At 41.4% G+C, this 21,340-nt stretch overlaps 3 protein-coding genes across 6 annotated transcripts in view; 2 read left to right on the top strand and 1 right to left on the bottom strand.

The window, feature by feature from the left end:
• The window catches only part of LOC102076087 (alpha-2-macroglobulin), a 47,842-nt gene extending 47,029 nt beyond the window's left edge, over window positions 1-813 (top strand). Inside the window, exons 33-36 of the mRNA XM_019357193.1 lie at window positions 42-110; window positions 191-296; window positions 443-487; window positions 747-813. Of these exons, the coding sequence (XP_019212738.1) occupies window positions 42-110; window positions 191-296; window positions 443-480 (213 nt within the window). The 3' untranslated portion in view covers window positions 481-487; window positions 747-813. The remainder of the gene's footprint in view (window positions 1-41; window positions 111-190; window positions 297-442; window positions 488-746) is intronic.
• A 10,173-nt stretch (window positions 814-10,986) lies between these two features.
• LOC109201505 (uncharacterized) lies at window positions 10,987-15,499 on the bottom strand. 4 transcript variants are annotated; one of them, XR_002061557.2, is made up of 6 exons: window positions 15,026-15,499; window positions 14,108-14,163; window positions 13,580-13,668; window positions 12,642-13,485; window positions 12,298-12,393; window positions 10,987-12,047 (listed from the first exon to the last, which is right to left on the bottom strand). XR_002061557.2 is itself a non-coding variant. In XM_019357216.2 (5 exons), exons 2-5 carry the CDS (start codon window positions 13,580-13,582, stop codon window positions 11,730-11,732), a joined length of 573 nt encoding a protein of 190 aa, XP_019212761.1. In that variant the 5' UTR covers window positions 13,583-14,163; window positions 15,026-15,499; the 3' UTR covers window positions 10,987-11,729. The 4 variants fall into 4 exon arrangements, 2 of the variants coding, with proteins under 2 accessions (XP_019212761.1, XP_019212760.1); XR_003218294.1 differs by having other exon boundaries at window positions 13,580-14,163; XM_019357216.2 differs by having other exon boundaries at window positions 12,642-12,797; window positions 13,580-14,163.
• Window positions 15,500-16,390: 891 nt separating this feature from the next.
• Window positions 16,391-20,036, top strand: LOC109196981 (uncharacterized protein K02A2.6-like). The gene has a single exon (XM_019351759.2). It carries the CDS (start codon window positions 16,539-16,541, stop codon window positions 20,034-20,036), a length of 3,498 nt encoding a protein of 1,165 aa, XP_019207304.2. The 5' UTR covers window positions 16,391-16,538.
• The last annotated feature ends 1,304 nt before the right edge of the window (window positions 20,037-21,340 follow it).

Raw genomic sequence — 21,340 nt, 5'->3', positions numbered from 1 at the left:
ATTGTGATGATAATAATAAAAATGATGTCATCTCCTCACAGCTCAAACATGGCCTCCTGGTGAGTCGTGTTGAACAAAAGGAGGATCATGTTCTGGTGTACTTAGAGGAGGTAAGTGAAAGTCACTGTGGGGACACCAGATGATGATCTTTGGTACAAACTGTGTCTGCGATTGTTTCTGTCTCGTCCAGTTACCAAAGGACACGCCCATCAACCACAGCTTAGACATCATCCAGGAGCTCCCAGTGGACAACCTGAAGCCAGCCGTGGTCAAGATCTATGACTACTACCAACCAGGTCCAAGTCTAGCTAAGCTTTACTCCAACAGCACACTGACACACTTCAGAGGATTCATCAGACTGAACAGTTCATACAAGCTGATGTTTCCATCAGTGGGACACAGAGAAATGACACTTTCATGTTTTCTACCATGTTTCTGTCAGGTGACCAGGCTGAGACCCAATACATGTTTGTCTCGTGAGCTGCAGGTAAGAAGCTGGAATAACACACAAGTACACCTTTCACACACATTCATGTTCACAGCATCAATGAAAAGGACCAACTTTCAATTCAATTCAATTCAATTTTATTTATATAGCGCCAAATCACAACAAAAGTCGCCTCAAGGCGCTTTATATTGTACAGTAGATAGCACAATAATAAATACAGAGAAAAACCCAACAATCATATGACCCCCTATGAGCAAGCACTTTGAGCTTTTACTAACTTTTATTCTTCATCTCACAGTTTGAAGAAGGTGTGGCTGGTCCTGAGGTTTCAACCTGCATTTGAATAAAGATACTTTTTCTGCTCACATGTGTGTATGCGTGTGTGTTAACAGCTCCAGTATTATTAATGCTTCTTTAATAACATGCTTCATTATTAATAATAGGCAGAATGGAAAATATAGTGCTGTGAATGCACCCCTGAGACTGGCCTTATGCCACATTTCTGTCTTTGTGCAGGTTTAGGCAAAAACAAAATGGTGCAAGTGGGCAGAACATTAAAAAAGCAAAACGTGCTCTTGGGAGACGTTCAGTGACAGCTGGCAAGTGACGTCCACGGAAATAAAAGAAAGAAACATAATGTGTGTGTGTGTGTGTGTGTGTGTGTGTGTGTGTGTGTGTGAGCCTTTAACATACAGAGTGTGTGTGTGTAATCCAACAAAGCAGCGGCTCTTTTGCTTTTTTTCAAAAAAAAGTTTGCAGGTGCAAGCGTTGCATTTTGAGGAGAAATTTATTTTGAGCGAAGAAAAGCTCAATTTGAGTGAACAAAATTCATTGCTGCGTGCCAGAAAATGTATTTCAGTGTTTGCTATTATCCACACACACACACACACACACACACACACACACACAGAGACACACACACACACAACAGCAGCCCCTCTCGCTCAGTTTTTGCATTTGCGCTCGCTCGCAATGTGTTGCTTACGCTCTCAACATTTCTGCCCATGTGTGTTCAATTCTTTCTCTACACCGTTATATTTGTGCCACAAAACCAGCCAATCACAGACTTGGATGCAAAAAACATCTGGCTGGCTGTTTTGGTCTCCAATCAGCTCGAAATGACGAAATGCAATATCCCAGAATCCATTTCGTCCAAAACTCAAACGAAGCAGTGGTGGAGGAACACAGAGTGGTGGAGTTTGAAATATTACTCTTTCCTGGTCAAAAAATAAACTTTTAAAATATTTTCATGCGAGAATGGTGCTGTGTACACTTCAAATATCTGCTCGATTTATTAAGACATCACATATTTGCAAAGTTGCTCTAACGTTTTCGGAGATGCCTGTTACCCACCAGCCAGTGTTGGGAAGGTTACTTTTAAAATGTATTCCATTACAGAATACTGAATACATGCCCCAAAATGTATTCTGTAACGTATTCCGTTACGTTACTCAATGAGAGTAACGTATTCTGAGTACTTTGGATTACTTAATATATTATCATGCTGTTTACAACTACGTGAATGTACTATTGCTGTGATTTATTACTGTTACTGAAGGTCCGCGGCTCCGAACCGTAGTAAAGGGACCTCTGGCTAATACGGTGGGTTCCGTGTCGGGCTGGTAGCCGAAAACTAGCTTTACTTTGTTGTCTGGGTCAACTTTGCTTGCCAGAGACAGAGAGAGGCGTTGAAAGGCTGCTCCAACGGAACTTATTTTTTCCGGAGGAAAACACGAACACAGTGTACAGTCGAGTCTTAATAGCTTACTTACAAATGGGCTCGTCAGGCACTCTTCTTGGCTGCGGTGGTTATTATTATATTTACATGCTTCCAGCTCCCGTTTTTGCTCCGTGACAGCTCGGACTTTTCCTTTCTCTCCCTCCCTCGCTCACAGACACATAACGTGTATGGCAGTCCATTCTCCCGGCAGCACGGACTACACTGCCCATGAGGCTACATTCTTTAGAGCTATGCCTGTAGCATTCTGCCTTTTAGCTTAGCACAACAACAACAACAAAAAGGCGCTCTCTCACCCAGGAAACACGCAGAGAGAGAGCGCGTCACCCTGTAACCATGGCAACCGTAACGCTGCCGCCTGGAACAACAGAACATAGCTGTCAAACAAACCCAAACAGTCCTGACCCGCGACAATATGAAACAGGCAAGTACCGCCGTGTATTCCATTTATTTCAACAAAGTAACTGTATTCTGAATACCACCTTTTTAAACGGTAACTGTAACGGAATACAGTTACTCATATTTTGTATTTTAAATACGTAACGGCGGTACATGTATTCCGTTACTCCCCAACACTGCCACCAGCTGACCGCATAGCTGGACTGGCCATTGGGCATACTGGGCATTTGACCAGTGGCTGATGGTGATTTTTCATTTTTATGTTTGTTTGTTTGTGTCTGTAATGGTATAAACAATAAAAGGTGGTGGATTGGTCATGATCAGCTCTAGGCTACACCAATTGCAATGCATTTGTATTGAGAGGAAAAGGAACGCGATTCGTCCTGTACTTCAGCTGGAATGAAAAAAAGACAAAGCTGGAGTTATTCTGTGTTTTTGCTGCACAGCTGCCTGTTCTTCTCTCATTCTCTCCTCTCCTGTTGTTACTTCAATCACGAAACTGATCAATGATCAGCTGATCGGTTTTTCTCTCTTGTTTGTTTATCGCCCACTTTGCGCCAGAAAGAGGAAACCAGCGGATGTCGTGTTAAACAACAGCAGCACGTTTAATCTTGATCAGCTGTTGTTAGAATTTATTTAATATTACTTTCTAGTATCAGCTGATGTTTGCTGGAGCCACAGCTGTAAAGCTGCTGGTCATGATATCGGTTTGTATATGTGGTGAGAGGGAAACATGAAGATGAAACCAGGAGATGTCCTTACTGAATCATCAGAGCTGAACAGGTGATGGAGAAACAGGTTTACCTTTTAGGTGACATGGATGAGTTGAAGGGAAGTTATGAACTGTTTCTGAGAGACAAATAACACCAGGATCCTTTTCTATGTAGCTGACAGCTGGTAACTGTGCAGGGGCGGGTCTAGCAAGGTGTTGCCAGGTAGTGCATTAATAGGGCAAGGGGGGCACAAAGAAATACTTTTCTTTCTTATTCTCATTTAAAATGTCTAGCTTTTAAAAAAATAATTATCTGAATCTTACAACCAAAGTTTTTATCTGATGTAAAATGTATAGAGACCATACATATACCAACAAGACTGTACATCACTGTCACAACAGTGTTTGTTTTCATTCAAAGGCTTTATGGCTTTAATACCTGGTGGGCCGGTCTCTAGTCAAAATGCTTGGGCCGATTTTTTGTCCCAGTCCAGCCCTGGGCACGACACGCAGTGAATTAATTTGAGAAGGTGCATCAAAAAATAAATGGCCGGGCCAGCGGTGCACATTGCAAATTAGCTTGCATAGACCCATTAGTTGTGCCGCTTCTTTATGACGGTATCTTAGATAACAACCCCGAAAAAAATGTATCAACCACCTACCGGTGAGAGGGACATTGTTATCTTTTCACATTTCGACACTTCAAATGCTCCGCTCAGCGCACCTGTAGCAATAAAATAAAGGCTAAAAGCTCCTCGGACAGAGGTTCTAGTCCGAGTACGTTTGAAGGGTATAAGGTAGCACCAAAATAAAGCTGTGGGAGAACTGGGGATTGAGGGGAATCATCTGTAACTACTGTTGTTGTAATCATAGTTTTTCTTGCATCTGAACTGAACAAAAACAGTACTCTGTGAATAAAAGGCAGGAGATCACTTATGCTGGACAATAAAACACAGGAATATTCCTCAACTTAATTGTTTTGTTACCTGTCCACAAGTTCGTGTCACACCCTAATAACTGTGGGTCAGTGGCGATGAAGTCCACTATACCGTTCTCACGGGAGCAATGTTTCCCACCTACAAGGGTGCACATAACTATAAACCTCTGCCAACAGCCAGAGCTCAAATGATACATTTTTGTGTAACCTACCGTTCTAACAGAAGTTTAGGAGAGAACCCATATCAGACTTTCATAGAAAGAAGTTACAAACACCAACTTGCCCAACTTGGACTGAGCACTTGCAGCTTCAGGTTTGCAGAGAGGAATACCTAATTGCCCACACCTGAGCTTATAAAAGGGGCAAAGACCGGCTCCGCCCACCAGGGGCGGTTCCCAGACTCAGGTCTCACCTGTCACATTCGGCTTCACCTGCACAAGTGCCAAGGTAGGTCTCCCCTGCATCGGGAGCAGCGCTGGGCTCTTCAAATCACGGACAAACAGTATCCAACATTCTTGATTTTTAGTTCACAAACACTTCTTGTAATACCTAACTACTCCTGACATTTTGGACATGTTAGCTCTTTATGCAGTAAAGTTACAGCGGGATACAAATAATATCAGGCTGATCCTGCCGTAATTTGTTCCCCCGGTTCAAATCACGGACAAACAGCATCCCACAGCTGTTTATGTGTTTAAACCCATTTTGCACAGAGAGGCATTTTTTGAAAAATGTATTGATAGCAATGTTGAACATTGTTACACAGGAAAAAACCCAACTATATGTAAAATAATTACACCGTGACGCCTCTGCCTTTCTACATGGAGGGACAGTAACTGCGTGTGTATATGTAAGCGTGTAAAACCTGCAGATAGTCAGATTAACAGTATTTTGTCTCTATCTGCCATTCCGCAATTCATCTCATGTAAACAATAACGTGACGTGAAAAGAGGCACATACCTTTGTCGTTGCGTGACGAACTCTGTATTCCTCGTCCACACGTAAACGGAAAAAAGGAGTTTTAAATAATCTCCGTTTTCGGTGAATCGCAACGCCGTTTACGTGTTGACGAAAAGCCCAAACGCATAGAAACAGCTGAGTTTTCAAAAATACCCGTGTAGGTGTGGACGTAGCGTAAAAGAGTTAGTAGTATATTTTATTACTACCTGTAATTTATTGCCGTTTACTTGTATTTGCTTAATCGTTTACTACATTTTTGAGGTGTGAAATAAAGTGGAGCAAATGGAGCAAAATAGGGGGGGGGGGCGAACATTTTTCTTGTAAAACAAAGGGGGGCCTGGCAAAAAAAGTTTGGGAACCACTGTGTTAAACTGATTTGCATTACATTAGACTGCTGATTTATTGTGAATGAATGAGATTGTTTTATGATGTTTTATGATACTGCTGCGTTATAAGAATACTGTTCTCAGAAAGTCATCGCCTTATTTGTCTGATTACAAGAGAGCAGAACATACCAGAGAGGTTTTCTGCCCCATCCCAGCAGGAGCAGATAAACAGGGAGCCAAGGTCATAGCTTAGGCGCCGTGTGAGAGAAAGAATGTGAATGTTTAAGTTTTTATGACTAGGTGGGGGCCACTAGAGGCTATAAGAGTTTGAGCAATGCTCCACCACTTTGAGATCTTATGCTGTCTGCATACAGTGTTCATCTCCCACACGTGTGTTCATTAAAATCATCGTTTGACTTGACCCGGCCGGACCAGTGTTGTTATTTTGGTTTTCCTATATAAAATCTCTCAGTGAAATTTTCTGTTGATTGTTTGAAATAGAAAAGTGGGCAGCTACTAGATAAGAGCCGAGACAAAACTTTTTCTGAAGGTGCAGCCGTTAGGGGTGGGGCTTGTTTTAATACACTTTTATAACATGACCTGTAAATTCTTAAGATCTGTATTTATTTTAATTCTTTATAGTTGTTTTGAACATCTGTGGCATCTATTAATGTTAAATCTAGTCTTTCTTTAGCAACATAAGCAAACTGTTTTTACATTTAATGAACATTTCTGTTTTATCCATCCATCCATCTTCTTCCGGTTATCCAGGGCTGGGTCACGGGGAAAGCAGCCCAGGCAGAGAAGCCCAGGCCTCCCTCTCCTCAGCCACCTCCTCTAGCTTGTCCGGGGGAACACCAAGGCATTCCCAAGCCTGCGAGCTGAGAGATGTAATCTCTCCAGCGTGTGCTGGGTCTGCCCCTGGCTCTACTCTGAGCCCCTCCCATATGGCCAAACGTCTCACCCTATGTAATGATGACATTTAAATTAGGTGGTCTCTTTTTTTAAACACACATCTCTTTGAGGCTCTGAATCAGCACTCCACACATGACATCAAACTCTTACAAGTCTAGAAAAGGAGCTGTTGGACAGAAAGACATCAGCTGAGTGGGAAGTATTTTGGTTACAGTTTACTTCCCACAATATATTAGTAGCTGTCACATTTATATTAATCAGGCTGAACTTTAATCATACTTTAGATCAAACTGTTTTACTTGCTGTTTCCTTTATGCTTTGGTTTCCTGTCTTCTGTTATTAGACCTGAGATGTGACTGCTCTGTGCTGTTGCTGATGACTCCAGTTAATCCTACAGACATGCTGTGTAAGTAACAAACAACAACAGTTTGGTCTGCATTTATTCAAAGCTCACAGACTTAGTTTAGACGGTCCAGACTGTCTGAACTGTATATAGTGAAGTCTGCAAGTTTTTGGAAAAGTGAAATTAGTTTTGTGGCCAAATTATTCTACAGATCACCAGAATGATAAGTTATTGGCCATGTTTGCAGAGCCCTTTTAAAAATATGTTTTCATGACATTCATGGCATTATTGTGTGTGGGGTGGTGGTCAGGGCTATCCAGACTGACAAGTGGGGCATTGAATGTCACCTCTCCAGTGGGGAGGGAGTCTGAGAGTCTAAAGTGGGGACTGTTCTATAGGAAATTCAGAAAAAAATGTTTTATGAAAGCAAATAAGTTGGTGTTCTAAAATATATGATTGTTTGCTTCCAGGACACCAGGAGAGATGAGTCGTTCATCACAGAAGGTGTGGTCAGTGAAGATGGTCATCTGCAAGTCAAAGGTCATTGCATCTCCAAACCACATCCACAGACACTGTACTTAAGGGAAGTTAAAGACTTTCTTCTACACTTACACTCTATAAACTAAAACTGAGATTTACTTAAAATTTTTGAAGCAACGCTTTTAAACTAAAGCTTAAATATATTAAGTTGAAATGAATAATTGTAGTTGTTACACAAACATGAAAAAATAGAGTAAATAACACTGACATGCTTGGTCAATGTAACTGAAATATAGATGGTCAGTTAATCCAAAATTTTGTTCCATTTACTTAATATTGTAAACTTAACATAATCAAAATTTTAATTAATATTAAATATGATAAATGACCTGTATTTGTATAGCGCTTTACTTAGTCCCTATGGACCCCAAAGCGCTTTACACTACATTCAGTCATTCACCCATTCACACAGTGGTGATGGCAAGCTACATTGCAGCCACAGCTGCCCTGGGGCGCACTGACAGAGTAGGCCAGTAGGTGACCGAGACTGTCAGTGCCGGGGCTCGAACATGCAACCTTCCGATTACAAGAAGAACTGCCAACTGTTGAGCCACGATCGCCGCCTAACGTTCAAACATGAATGTTACTGTATTTCACTGGTAGTCTAAGTCTAAAAAACCAAACAAACTAATATGTAGTTGTGTGTTTCATAATACATGTATGAAAAATGACCACATGTTAAACATTTTTCCAAATGAAAATGTAATTTTCATAAACATGGCAATAAATAATATTGATTTGAATAATTAATGATTTTAGTACAAGATACTGGTGAGTATAGATGCCTATTTCTCAAATATTTTGATTCAATTTTAAACAAAAATATTAAGTACATGCAAAGAAGGTTTTCTGTGAACCACATACTGAATTTTTTGTCTGAGATAAATGTAAATAAATACTTTAATTTAACACAAACACATACGTTAACATTTTAGACATTTATTTCAACTTATCAAACTCAAATAATTACCAAAAGGATATTCATAGATTTTATCAGGCTCATCTAACTTATATTTATAGTGATATTTACTAAGCCTCTGTATTACTTTTTAGAGTGTGGCTCAGGGCTAACACACAGACAGGAGGCAACCAATCACACTCACATTCACTCCCACATTCACACCATAATAAAGAAATTAAGTGTAAGAACTTTTTATGAAAACAAAATCGTTTAGAGCTTTTAAAATGAAAGGATGCTCGACCGTATCAAACGCCAGTCTAATGTTATTGTGGACAGAACGATTCTTAAGAAACCCCGATTGTGATTCACGAATAATTTGCTCTAATCCATCCTTTAAACTGTTCGCAATTACATGGGCAAGGATTTCATAATCTGTATTCAGCAGTGTAATTGGTCGTAGATTAGACTTTTATCTTTACCAGGTTTGGGAATTAGAGAGCTATTATTGTCTGTGTTAATGTTTCATTAAGAATGATTTCTTTAATAGCTTTACACTTGACCCATCCTTCAAATTCAGGAAAATGAAGGATGACTTTTCCTAAATTGGGACACAGCTTAAGTGTCTCATTAGCTGCACAAACTCCCACACCTGATACTCATCAGAAACAAACAAAACCTACAACAAGAGTTAAGGTAAAGATCCAAAGTGTGAAAATCTCTAACCTGCCTTTCATTACCTCCAGTTTGAAGCATTATACCTGACAGCCTGGTGGGAATTAAAAACTAAATATTCACTTATTCCATGTAAACTAACACATATTTAGAACAATCCAGATATTTATCAGAAAAAGAAAATATTACATTTTCTGTCATGGCAGGAGAAGAGGATTAAAAATCTAGAAATTCAAACCCAAGTTTGGGGAAGGGCCTCGTCAACTCTGTGAGAGCAAACTGTGGTTCACTGCCCTGTGATGAAGCTACTGTGCTATGATGGCTGAGGTGGACCGGGCAGTCCTCCTGCCGAACAGCAAGAAGGTCCTGAGTTTGACACAGGTCACAGCTCTGTGAGAGAGCAGAAGAGTTAATCCGAGTCCAGTAGGAGGTCTGAGACAGGAGCTTACCTGTAGGAGAGCTCAGCAGCTAAAGGATGGATGGTTGTTATACAGTGTTCTTCTACTCTGAGCACTCGACTCACACAACTGGCCTCATTCACCAGTGTTGGGTAAGTTACTTTAAAAAAGTAATTAATTACTAATTACTAATTACTTAGTCAATATTGTATTTAAAATACTTATCTAATTACTGTGTCTGAAAAGTAACTTCATTACTCAATAAGTAATTTAACTAAATACTTCTTAAAATCCCTATAAACCTTGAGTGGACAAACAATAGAAATTAAACTCTTTAAATAATAAATACATTTTTTTAAAGACGGAGACTCTACAGCAGCGGTCCCCAACCTTTTGCTGCTAATTTTCTAACACTGGAATATTTCTAACATTTTGAGTTATTTTCCAGTGTTAGAAAATCAGCACTGCTCAGTGTTAGTCACTGTAAATCTTGAAAACTGACTAGGTTACTTTTAAAAATACAACACTGTCAAAAGTGTTTATTTAACACTCAAAGGAGTGGACACATATAGACACTCTGTAGTGTTAATTTAACACTGGAGATTTTGCTGTGCACCTTCAGACGCTTTCTGTGCTGCTGAAGTAAAATCAGGTTTTGCTGCTTAGCAGGAGTTGCCGCGGTGTTATCCATGGATGATGAACAAGGATCACTCAGAAGTGTTCGTCTATGCTCTCGTGTCAGGCGCTTCAGTAGATTACTCCTGCTATTAACAGCAGCCGATAGTTTTTACATATTACTGTAATGTTCTTGTCTGCTTGTTTCAGAAAAGTGAAGAGATGGGAATATGTCCATTTCAAAAAGCAGCCACTCGCTTCAGCCGAGTCCGACATCTTCCGCTGTAGAATACGACTATGCAGCAAACTGGCGCGAAATGACGTGCAGCTGCACTACAGCGATGTTAAAGCGGCAGAGTATACTTTTACCTTTAGAAGATAAATTATTGAAATTAAATAATGATATTCAGAGAGTTTAATTATTTTACAATGTAACGCAAGTACATTGTAAGTAACTGTAATTAAAATACCTAAAAATGAACAGTAATCAGTTACTCTACTTTTTCAGTGGAAAAGTAATTTAATTACAGTAACGCGTTACCCAACACTGTCATTCACGCATTCATAACATTCACACTCTGATGGCTGCATCACAGAGAAACTTGGGGTTAGTATCTTAATAATCAGTGTGTCTTACTACACTCTAAGAACTAAAACTGATAATTACTTAAATATTTTGGTGCAACACTTTTACACTCAAAAATAATGAGTAAATGCAAAAACAATCACATCCCTTAAATACACCTTATTAATTGAGTAAATCCAACTAAAATGGAATAAGTTGTTATGAACAATTAAAGATGTTACAGTAACATACAAAATTGAGTAAATACAATTGAAAATGTAAGTTAAAACAACAGTAACCAAAAGTTCAAACTACATAAAATATTAATTAGGAAATGCTGAAATGCTTGGCACATATAACCTACACCATTACAATTATTTGTTTTTAAATAATGGTTCAATTTACTTAATATTTTAAAGTTAATTGTAATTAACGTTTTTGCTTAAGTTAAGTGTTTATTTTACACACACACACACACACACACACACACACACACAGGAAAAAAGAACCACGTCAGTTCAACATTGTTCACAATGATTTATTTTAACCAGCTTTTTTGTGAATCACACATTTAGCAGATTCCTTCTCTGAACACAGTGAGCTGAAATCTGTTCTACATTCAGTGGATAAAACTTGGATAAAATTTCAGTCACAACAGCCTTGTATAATAAAATTGCATCCAAATTGGCATGCTTGATAAAACTCTGTAAAACTGGCATATTGATGCTAACAACAAGAAAAAATGTACCTGCCATACAAAGAATAAAAGTGGCTCAAGTGAACGCAGTGCTTTACCTTTTCAGAAAAGGTCAAATGACAAAAATAAAATTAAGATCCCAAAAAAATGTAAATCCTGAAAAAAAAAAAAAAAAAACATTTGCACTGCGACATAGTTTTTGAACATCTTATTTTGATTCCAAAAAATTGGGAAGATTATAACTAAAGAGTGACCAAAAAACATCCATAATTTAAATAAAAAGGTTTCAAAAAGGATTGCGCTAAAAAAACAAAACAAAACAAAAAAACAACAACAACAACAACAACAACAACAACAACAAAAAAAAAACATACAGAAGATACTCTCCCATTTACACCTTAATGTGAATCTGGAAAGTTAATACAAAAACACAGTTTATGGTACAAACATTATTTATGAACAGGAATGTCAACACAATGTAATGCCGCAACTGAACCTTTTGATGAGCATTACATGTCACTTAACAAGTCTAACACTTTAAGAACAGCCCTGTGAAATTTTGTCTACAATGAACAGAGGTCATTTTTCAGTCTTTGAACCTTGACAGAAAGGTTTCCTGGATCCAGCTCCATGAACACTTTTTGAAATGCTTCAAATGTGCATTTGAGATTCTTGGGGTATTTCAGATCCAGAGCATAACACAGTCCCAAAAGATAGCAACAGGCTTTGCTCAGATTCCCAAGTTTGCCCAGAACAGTAACGCCTTCAATAACAATACCCACATCAGTAGGTTCGCCTGACCTGTCTTGATTCTGCAGCAGGTAAATCTTCATCACCTCCTCAGCCAAAGCCTCTTCAACAAAGACAGCATCAGCACCGTCCTTTAAAAAGAGAAACAACTGTTTTAAGCTCACATATTTCCAAACATTGAAACAAAAAGTTTCATTTGTATGACATCACCGGTACTCATAATATGTGGACACTGTGCTCCAAAATCTTTGAGCAAATGCTATTCTTTTGTATGCTTTGAAGTGTTGTTTTTTTCTTTAGAACAGTATCTTAAAACTTTTCTATGATCTCACAAGCTAAAATAAACTACTAATATTCCTAAAACAGATTTATTGCACCAACCTCAAAGGTTTTGATTAAGGCACTTGGATCCTCTCCCAGATGGTCAATGAGACATCTGATGATGACTTCTCGTTTTTTCTCGATGGAATTTCCACTCTGTAAAACAGGAAGTCTCAACTGAGGCAAAATTTGCACATTTAAAACATGACTTACCATTTCTAGCTTAAACATAACTATTTTTTTTTTTTCTGTTGTTGACCTGTTTTCACACCCACCATCAAGGTAAGAACACCTGTGGAGCTAAAATATTGAACAGAAACCTAAGAAAAGCCGTTTTTAGTGGAAGGGCCTCTTCAATGCTGTGTTGGAACGTTTTTGTGGTTAGAAAATGCAATCTTCCTTACCTGAAGCAGAAGGTTTAACTGTGCCCCGTGGCGTTGTCCAGCAGCACCTTTCTTGGCTTGAAACAAGGACAGGAGTTTGGATGAATACAAGTCCAACGATGACATGAACTTTGGTTCAAGGTTCAGGGTCGTGATCCTATGAAACTCTGCACTGACCTGGATGGGAGAGGACAAAAAACCAAGGACAAAAAAATCTGAAGGCCAAAATTCTGATTCAATCAAAAAAAAAATCTTTAAGTGAAACTACCATTTTTTGCAACCTGGACCTTATTTTCTAACATGCAAAAGATTAATTTACTCATCCAGACATAAATCCATATAAGTGGAGTTGTTCAGTATGCAGACTAAAGCCTTAACATAAAGTATTATCTTCCACTAAGCTTCTAAATTTTATGTTATGAATTGCTTGCACTATTTCCCTGTGAGATTGTATAATCTTGGAGGGAAGAGGCGGAGCCAGGTTGCCCTCTGAACCATCGTCTGCCAGGCAGCGATGCGAGAGGAACACCCCGCTGAAGTGGCGCACATATTCAGAATCGCGTCAGTGGCTTTATAGAGAAAGCCTTTCAGCTCCTCTGGCAGCTCTGCTTCCTCCACCTTCCTGGAGATGACAAACGCTAGCAAGGCAGTGTTGTTAGTCACTGCAGCTGACTGAACAGTGCATTGATGTGCGCGATCAGTGAACCTTGCTATCAGCTGGTCAAGTTTGGTGGGATGGGCCGGTCGCTGTCCAACGACCTTGGTCATTTTGGTGCCGAAAACTGAAGCGAGGCGAGGCTCTAGAGGGGGAACAGGCGGAAAACTCCGGTCTGTGAAGCCCTCCGTTTCATGCGAACTGCGAGACCTAGACAAGTGTGAGCATAAGGCACCCCATGTCTTAAAAGAGCAAGGACAATTCAAATGAAGACAGGGTATGGAATAGCCATGACCAAATGTACCATGTTTCACTCAATAATGTTTGAGTAGTGACACTTTTGATGACTCCTCATGTTTGCAGAGTTTACACTGCCATCTCATCACCTGTGACCTAAAAAATTGTGAGAAAATATGTCTCACAGTATGAAGATGACAGAATGGTGTATAACCATATTTAAAGTTTTTGTATGATTAACTGATTGAATAACCAATACTCACTACCAATTCAGGTGGAGGATACAACTTACAAATAAGTCAACATGGAACAAAGTACAATACTTAACCACATTGAAATAATCTGAATCACATCACCACGCTGTATAAATAAAAAGATAGTATGGTGACACTAGATGACAGACCATGAACTCATCAATATATTTACCGAACTGAAAAATTCTCAAAATTTAGATTTGGCATTTGTATGACTAAAATAACCCACCACAAAACCAGTATAAATATTTAGGTGGTATCACCATCCACTACTCAGCTTGTATAAAACAATATCATATCATTCCAAAATTTAACACATCAAGTCCTCTGAGTAAAATTACCTGCTTTACTTTGTAGTTGATGCAGATTTTTTTTCCTCCTGGTGGTGAAGATGGTGCTGAAAAAATACAAATCAAAACTTTATCATTACAAAACATGTCACTGAGTAATCTGCCATAACATCAATCTCTTATAAGAAATTTTAGCTTGGATTGAAATAAACATTTATTTATGTAAATTGGGAGTAACTATACTGGAAATGATGGTACTTTTGGCTTGACCCAAAGGACCAAAGCTTTTTTTTCCTTCATTATTTTCTGGGATCTGAAAGGAAGTAGGGCCCCGAGTCTAAATTTACTTAAGGCCCCATAGTACTTTGGACCGGCCCTGGATGAGGTAATCTGCTGACCCGGGCGGTCCTCTCAGCGTTCTCTCAAAAACTGGCCCTGTTCGGGACAAAGCTGAAAGCAGCGTCTTATATGCTCTGAAAGACCCCACATAGAACAAGAAAGCTAAGCAGCATGGTTGCTGCTATGAACTGTTCCGCGGGCAGGTCTTCTTAGTTACCAAAGCCATTGATGACGTCTGTTCATCTCCTCCTGAACAACCTGACAGACAGAGTGAGTCAGGCCGCGTGACTACCGCAGCTCCCGCACCGCGACTCAACAGGGCCATTTTCTAGAAATGTCTGAGCACACCTGCTTTCACGTGGTTCCTAAAATGCCCCCGATTAAACGGTCAGGTCGCTGGTACCGGGACATTCCGGTCAAATTACCCGGAACGCAGATAGCGACTCAGAACGTAAAAGGATAAAAGGGCACGGTTTCCCGCCGCCTTGACTGGAAGACGGGTTGAAAACTTAAATTAACGTGCACAAACACGCTGCGAAAAGTGAGCCACCATGACAAACGCTTTCTTCAGAACATGTTATAAAAGAACGGTGTGGATAAAGACAGCTAATGTAAGAATTGGTCACTTACCTGAAAACGTTACCAAGTCTGCAGTGGATGTGTGTCTGTCTCGTTCAACGTGCAGAAAATCTCCCATGAGGCCATGCTCCTCGCGCGCGGTACATGCCAAAGGTCATTAGTCTTACTCAAAGTTTTAAGTTAGTATTGGGGGACAAAATTATATTGATTTTGAACCATTAATAATTAAAGTTCAAGACAATGATAAGTATGAATACCAGTGTCTCAGTTATTTTGAGTACTTTCTATGAGATATATTGAGTAGATTTAAATAATGCACCCTGTGTTTCAAATACAGAATTTTTTCTTTTAAATAAACTTGAACAAAAGAGCTCAGTTCAACTCAAAAACTGGTGTTGAAAATTTAAGCATTCTTTTCAGTATTTTCAACTCAAGATAACACTTTTGTGATTTTCAAAGATTTAATCAAGGTCATCTAACTTAGAATTATAATGATATTTACTAAGCCCCTGAATAATTTTTTAGGGTGTAGATAGCTGCTGTATCTTTGACACAACTGCTGCACCATCGTGGCCACATCTGGAGTGTTGTGTATTTTGGGTTATAGCAGGACCCGTAGTGGTCATGCACCAGGTGCATGATGGGAAATGTGGTTTTGTTGTTGTTATTCGGACTAGCCCTGCGCTGGAAGTTATGCCGCTATAATAAATACTTTAAGTTACATCGTGGTCCGAGAATCCTTGTTATACTAGTAACCCGCAGTGAAGATATAACAAAAAGTGGCGACGAGGACGACTGGACCGGCGCTGCAGTCCGCGACAATACGGAGTTTTGCACTGTTTTTTTCCTGCCGATGCCTCGAGCTGGCTCGGTGTTAGACGGCGCCGGTGTGAGGACGAGACACCCGGTGTGCGGTGGTGGATGCCGATTTTTTCGGCGAAACCGGGAGGAGTGAACAGCGGAAAAGACGACGAAGGAAAAACTCCGTGAGTGGCGCAAAAAAATAAATAAATAAGAGAGACGTTACGAAAAGGAACAGTTGTGAGGGGAAGAGTGCCATTCAACCAGGAGCCGAGTAATGGCTGGAGTTATTGGCTCTATCGGTCCCTTCGACGAAAGCACGGAGCAATGGAGCTCATATACGGAGCGTTTTGGATATTTTGTTGCGGCTAATGACATACAGGATGATAAATTGGTGCCCATTTTTTTGAGTGTGATAGGCCCAAAGACTTTTAACCTGCTAAGGAGCCTGCTGCAGCCAGCAAAGCCAGGCAATAAAAGTTTCACAGAGATTGTGGACACACTGACCAAACATTTTTCGCCCAAGCCCCTCGTGATCGCTGAACGGTTCAGGTTTCATAAGCGAAACCAAGAAGAGGGTGAGTCTGTCACAATGTTCCTTGCATCGTTACGCAAATTAGCTGAACACTGTGAGTTTAAAGATGTTTTAAATGACACATTAAGAGACAGACTCGTGTGTGGTTTAAGAAATGAAGCTGCACAGAAGAAATTACTCACGGAAAGCGACTTGACTCTTGAGAAGGCAATTAATATCAGTGTGACCATGGAAATGGCGTCGAAAGAAGCCCATGCTCTGCATGCTACAGACAGAGTGCACAAACTTGACAGTGGTAAAGCAAATGCACAAGGACCATGTTTCCGCTGTGGCAAGTTAGGACACCTTGCTAGTGACTGCTGGTGCAAGGAAATGGATTGCAACAACTGTGGAAAAAAAGGCCATGTAGCACGGGCATGCAGGAACAAAAAGAGCAAGGATAAGGGCTCAAAGACTGGAAATAAAAAGGGAACTGCAAAATTCAAAAAGGAAAGACATGTTCGCACAGTTAAGCTTCATGAGGACAGAGCAAGTGATTCCTCGGATGAAGAAGTGTTGTCTGCAATAAATACTGTGCGAATACTGAATGTGGATGAAACCTCAGACGGTTTTTGGGTCAAGCCCAGACTGGAAGGACATGTTGTGAAAATGCAGATTGACACAGGTTCAAAAGCATCATTAGTGTCATATAATGTCTACAGGAAGTGTCTGAAGCACCTTCCACTCAAACCCTCCGACACAGTATTTAAAGGATATACTGGACATCGAGTGCCTATGAAAGGAATGACAGAGGTGACTGTTCAATGCAATGACCAAACTGCTAAGCTGCCTGTGTATGTTACGCAGAGGAACTGCCCTGCTATAATGGGACGTGTGTGGCTCAAAGCAATCAGACTCAACTGGCAAGAAGTGAGAAAGCTGTCGCATGGTTCCTCTCAGCTGCAGGCCATACTGGGAAAGCACAAAGAGGTTTTTCGTGAGGAACTGGGCAGCATGAAAAAAATTACAGTGAAGCTGCATCTCAAACCTGACAGCAAACCAGTCTTTATGAAGGCTAGACCTGTGCCGTACGCCATTCGGCCCAAGGTGGAGTCTAACTTAGACGCATTGGTTAAGGATGGTGTTCTGGAGCCGGTTACAACCAGCGAGTGGGCCACGCCTATCGTTCCAGTTCCTAAAAAGGACGGAGGAATCCGGATCTGCGGAGACTTCAAGGTATCCGTGAATCCTGTATTAACTGCAGAGCAGTATCCCCTCCCTCTGATTGATGACTTATTTGCTGGTCTGAGTGGGGGACAAAAGTTCAGCAAAATAGATCTCAACCAGGCTTACCTGCAAATGCACGTTGAAGAGCAGTCACGTGGAATGTTGACTATCAACACACATAAGGGACTTTTCAGATACTGCAGGTTGCCTTTTGGCATCACATCAGCTCCAGCATTGTTTCAGCGAGCGATTGATCAAATCCTGAGCGGATTACCTGGTGTGCAGTGTTACTTGGATGATATCCTGTGTACAGGAGCAGATGATGAAGAACATCTGCGCAACCTGGATGCGACCCTTCAGAGACTGAAGGAATACGGATTGAGAGTCCGTAAGGAGAAATGTGACTTTTTCCAGTCATCTGTGGAATATCTAGGGCACGTGATTGATGCAAATGGGCTACACACGGCGCCTTCGAAAATCACAGCAATTATGGATGCACCCCCACCACAAAATGTCAGCCAGTTAAAGTCTTTCTTAGGACTGTTGAACTACTATGGACGGTTCATACCCAACTTGGCATCACTCCTGAAACCACTGCATAACCTGCTACGCAAGGAGGAAGCATGGAAGTGGACAGCAAGCTGTCAAGAGGCCTTTCAAAAGGCAAAGGATTCACTGACTGCATCTGAGGTGCTAACCCACTTCAATCCTAAGTTCCCAATTCAGCTTGCCTGTGATGCTTCTCCCTATGGGGTAGGGGCAGTGATTTCCCACATTCTCCCAAACAGCGAAGAAAGGCCAATTGCATTCGCATCAAGGACATTAAACACGGCAGAGACCAACTATGCTCAGCTGGAACGAGAGGCTCTGAGCATTGTATTTGGTGTTCGGAAATTTCACCAGTACTTGTATGGTAGGAAGTTTACACTGTTAACTGACCATAGACCTCTCACAACCATCCTGGGACCCTACACGGGAATTCCATCTCTTGCTGCTTCTCGTCTCCAGAGGTGGGCGTTGATTTTGTCAGGACATTCTTATGACATCAAGTATCGCAAATCGGAGTCTCATTGCAATGCAGATGGGTTGTCCAGGTTACCTCTCCCTGTTAGAAAACCCGTCTCTGACACTGTTGAGATCCTCTACTTCAGGGAGGTAGAGACAGCACCGGTTTCGGCTGTGCAGGTGAAAAAGGCGTCCAGAAATGACCCTGTGTTGTCAGCAGTGATGGACTGGATCATTAAGGGTCTTCCTGCAGGTGAGGATGTAGACTTGAAGGCCTTCCTGGGAAAGCGGGCGGAGCTTTCTGTTCAGGCGGGTTGTTTGCTCTGGGGGAGGAGAGTCATTATTCCCCTGTCACTTCAAACAAAACTGTTGAAGCAACTTCATGCAGGACACAGTGGAATAGTGAGAATGAAAGAAATAGCGAGAAGCTATTTTTGGTGGCCAAATATGGACAAACAGATTGAGGAGATTGCTAAAAACTGTTCATCGTGTCATAAGGTCCGGAACAACCCACCACTTGCTCCTCTCCATCCCTGGGAGTTCCCACAGGAGCCATGGCATCGTGTGCACATTGACTTTGCAGGTCCATACGAGGACAAAATGTTTCTTGTAGCTGTTGATGCACACAGTAAATGGCCTGAAGTGACCATCATGAAATCAACCACCACTGAGAAGACCATAGAAGCACTAGGAGAAATGTTCAGTAGGTTTGGATCTCCTACACAGATAGTCTCTGACAATGGACCTCAACTGGTTTCACAGGAAATGGAGGCTTTCCTGCAGGCTAATGGAGTGCAGCACATTACATCAGCTCCATACCATCCTGCAACGAATGGTCTTGCAGAAAGGTTCGTTCAGACAATGAAACATGCACTGAAAACATCGCAAGGCCAAGGAACACTGCATCAGAGACTGCACAAGTTTCTGCTTAACTACCGGAATAGTCCACATGCAACCACGAAGACATCGCCTGCCAACGCAATGTTCAAGAGAGATCTGCGCACTACCTTTGATCTTTTGAAACCCTCAACTGTGAAGGACACTGTGCAAAAACAACAAGAGAAACAAATTATGTACAGGGGCCAACAGGTCAAGGACAGAGTCTTCAGCCCCGGTGAGTCAGTGCTGGCCAGGAACTACCGAGGAGAACACAAGTGGGTTCCTGCAACGGTCATCGCACAAACTGGACCAGTTTCATATACAGTACAGGTTGCCGATGGAGTGTGGAGAAGGCACGTGGATCAGCTACTACAGACCGCACCGGTGTCTGCAGAAAGGTCTTTTGAAGATCTTAAAAATGCACTCATCGACTCGGCAGTCCATCCACACATGCAAGTAGAGAACCCCACCACGTCAGGAAAAGCGGTTCCCACTGTAAATGAGACTGCAAAAGAGACTGAGACATCTTCAGTGCCAGAAACAAGGGCTCCACAAGAGAGCACACAGACTGACGTTACCACAGACCGGCGATACCCCAACAGAGAGCGGCGGCCTCCTGTTCGTCTGAGTTATTAGATAGTGCCTGACCCAAGTGAACGGGGCAGAATAATCCCCATGGGTCATGGGGGAGGCTGGGGTAGTCCACCCTCACTCCCAAGTTAGCAATTAAAAGAGTTGTTGTTGTAACCATACAGTTAATTAAGGAAAAGGGACAGGTGAAATGTTTGTGATGCTATTACTGTCATGTTCCAGCGAAGACAGAAGTTTTTGAGTAGATCACCTGTTCATTCTGTAGTACATCCTTTTTAAGAGGGGAGGAGATGTTGTGTATTTTGGGTTATAGCAGGACCCGTAGTGGTCATGCACCAGGTGCATGATGGGAAATGTGGTTTTGTTGTTGTTATTCGGACTAGCCCTGCGCTGGAAGTTATGCCGCTATAATAAATACTTTAAGTTACGTCGTGGTCCGAGAATCCTTGTTATACTAGTAACCCGCAGTGAAGATATAACATGGAGCTTCTTTTCTGTGTGATGGAGCTGTGACCTGCAGGTGTGGACTCCACGCTGAGCCTACATGTTCCTGAGCCTCGTGCTCTGATGTCATCACAGAGTGTTTTGAAGCAGCGCTGCTGAAGGTCAAAGGTTAACTGAACCCTGAGTCTCCTGATGAGATCATGTTCTGTAGATGATGAGATGTTCACAGTGAGGAACATGACTCTACAGCTGCTGAACCTCTGTCTGCCTCTCTAACATGCTCTTTCTATGCCAGCCAATTAAAAAGGAGCTCATTTTATTAACATGGTTCATTTTCTCAGTTTAAACAGTCGACATGTTTTCTCTCTTCTATTGTGAGTTAAATATGTTCAGTTGTTATTTACATATTTCAGAGTCCAGCGTTTTTGTACAGTTGGGTGGATTCAGTCCTGTTGGTCTCTCTGGCTCAGGTCCTGGAGCCGTCGTTGTCTCTGGACAAACCTGGATCTGAGTGATTCATCTGACCTGTGAACTCTGACCCTTGTATGAAGAAGAAGGAAGCACAAATGCAGCTAACCTCAATCAAATCTGAAGTTATTGCTCAGGATATCCCACTGAGAGCTCCACAGCAGCTGGGTCCACAGCAGCTGGGTCCACAGCAGCTGGGTCCACAGGTTTAATCTGGTAGCTTTCCTGACCCGGCCCACCCAGGAGCTGTGACTCCTCCCAGTCTCAGCGGTCAGGTGGATGCTGTGTAAACAGCACTGCACACTGACATGAACAGGGGAAATGTTTGTGTCTGTATCTGCTGAATACACTCAGTGATGGAGCCTCAGAGGTCACACAGGTCAGATCTACAGTCAACCTTTAGGGATCTCCTTACCTGGATCACTGAGCGTGCATCA

This window comes from Oreochromis niloticus, unplaced genomic scaffold, assembly GCF_001858045.2.
Source record: "Oreochromis niloticus isolate F11D_XX unplaced genomic scaffold, O_niloticus_UMD_NMBU tig00007510_pilon, whole genome shotgun sequence".
Classification (NCBI taxonomy): domain Eukaryota; kingdom Metazoa; phylum Chordata; class Actinopteri; order Cichliformes; family Cichlidae; genus Oreochromis; species Oreochromis niloticus.
This window is presented reverse-complemented; position numbering and strand designations above follow the sequence as displayed.

What these genes read in the sequence shown, in the direction of transcription:
- LOC109196981 (XM_019351759.2), top strand. Translation starts at nt 16,539, where the DNA reads ATGGAAATGGCGTCGAAAGAAGCCCATGCTCTGCATGCTACAGACAGA.
- LOC109201505 (XM_019357215.2), bottom strand. Translation starts at nt 15,092, where the DNA reads ATGGGAGATTTTCTGCACGTTGAACGAGACAGACACACATCCACTGCA. An exon ending in AGACTTGGTAACGTTTTCAG is followed by an intron (nt 14,164 to 15,025) that starts GTAAGTGACCAA and finishes GTATTTTTTCAG; the next exon opens with CACCATCTTCACCACCAGGA. An exon ending in CCTTAATCAAAACCTTTGAG is followed by an intron (nt 12,048 to 12,297) that starts GTTGGTGCAATA and finishes CTCTTTTTAAAG; the next exon opens with GACGGTGCTGATGCTGTCTT.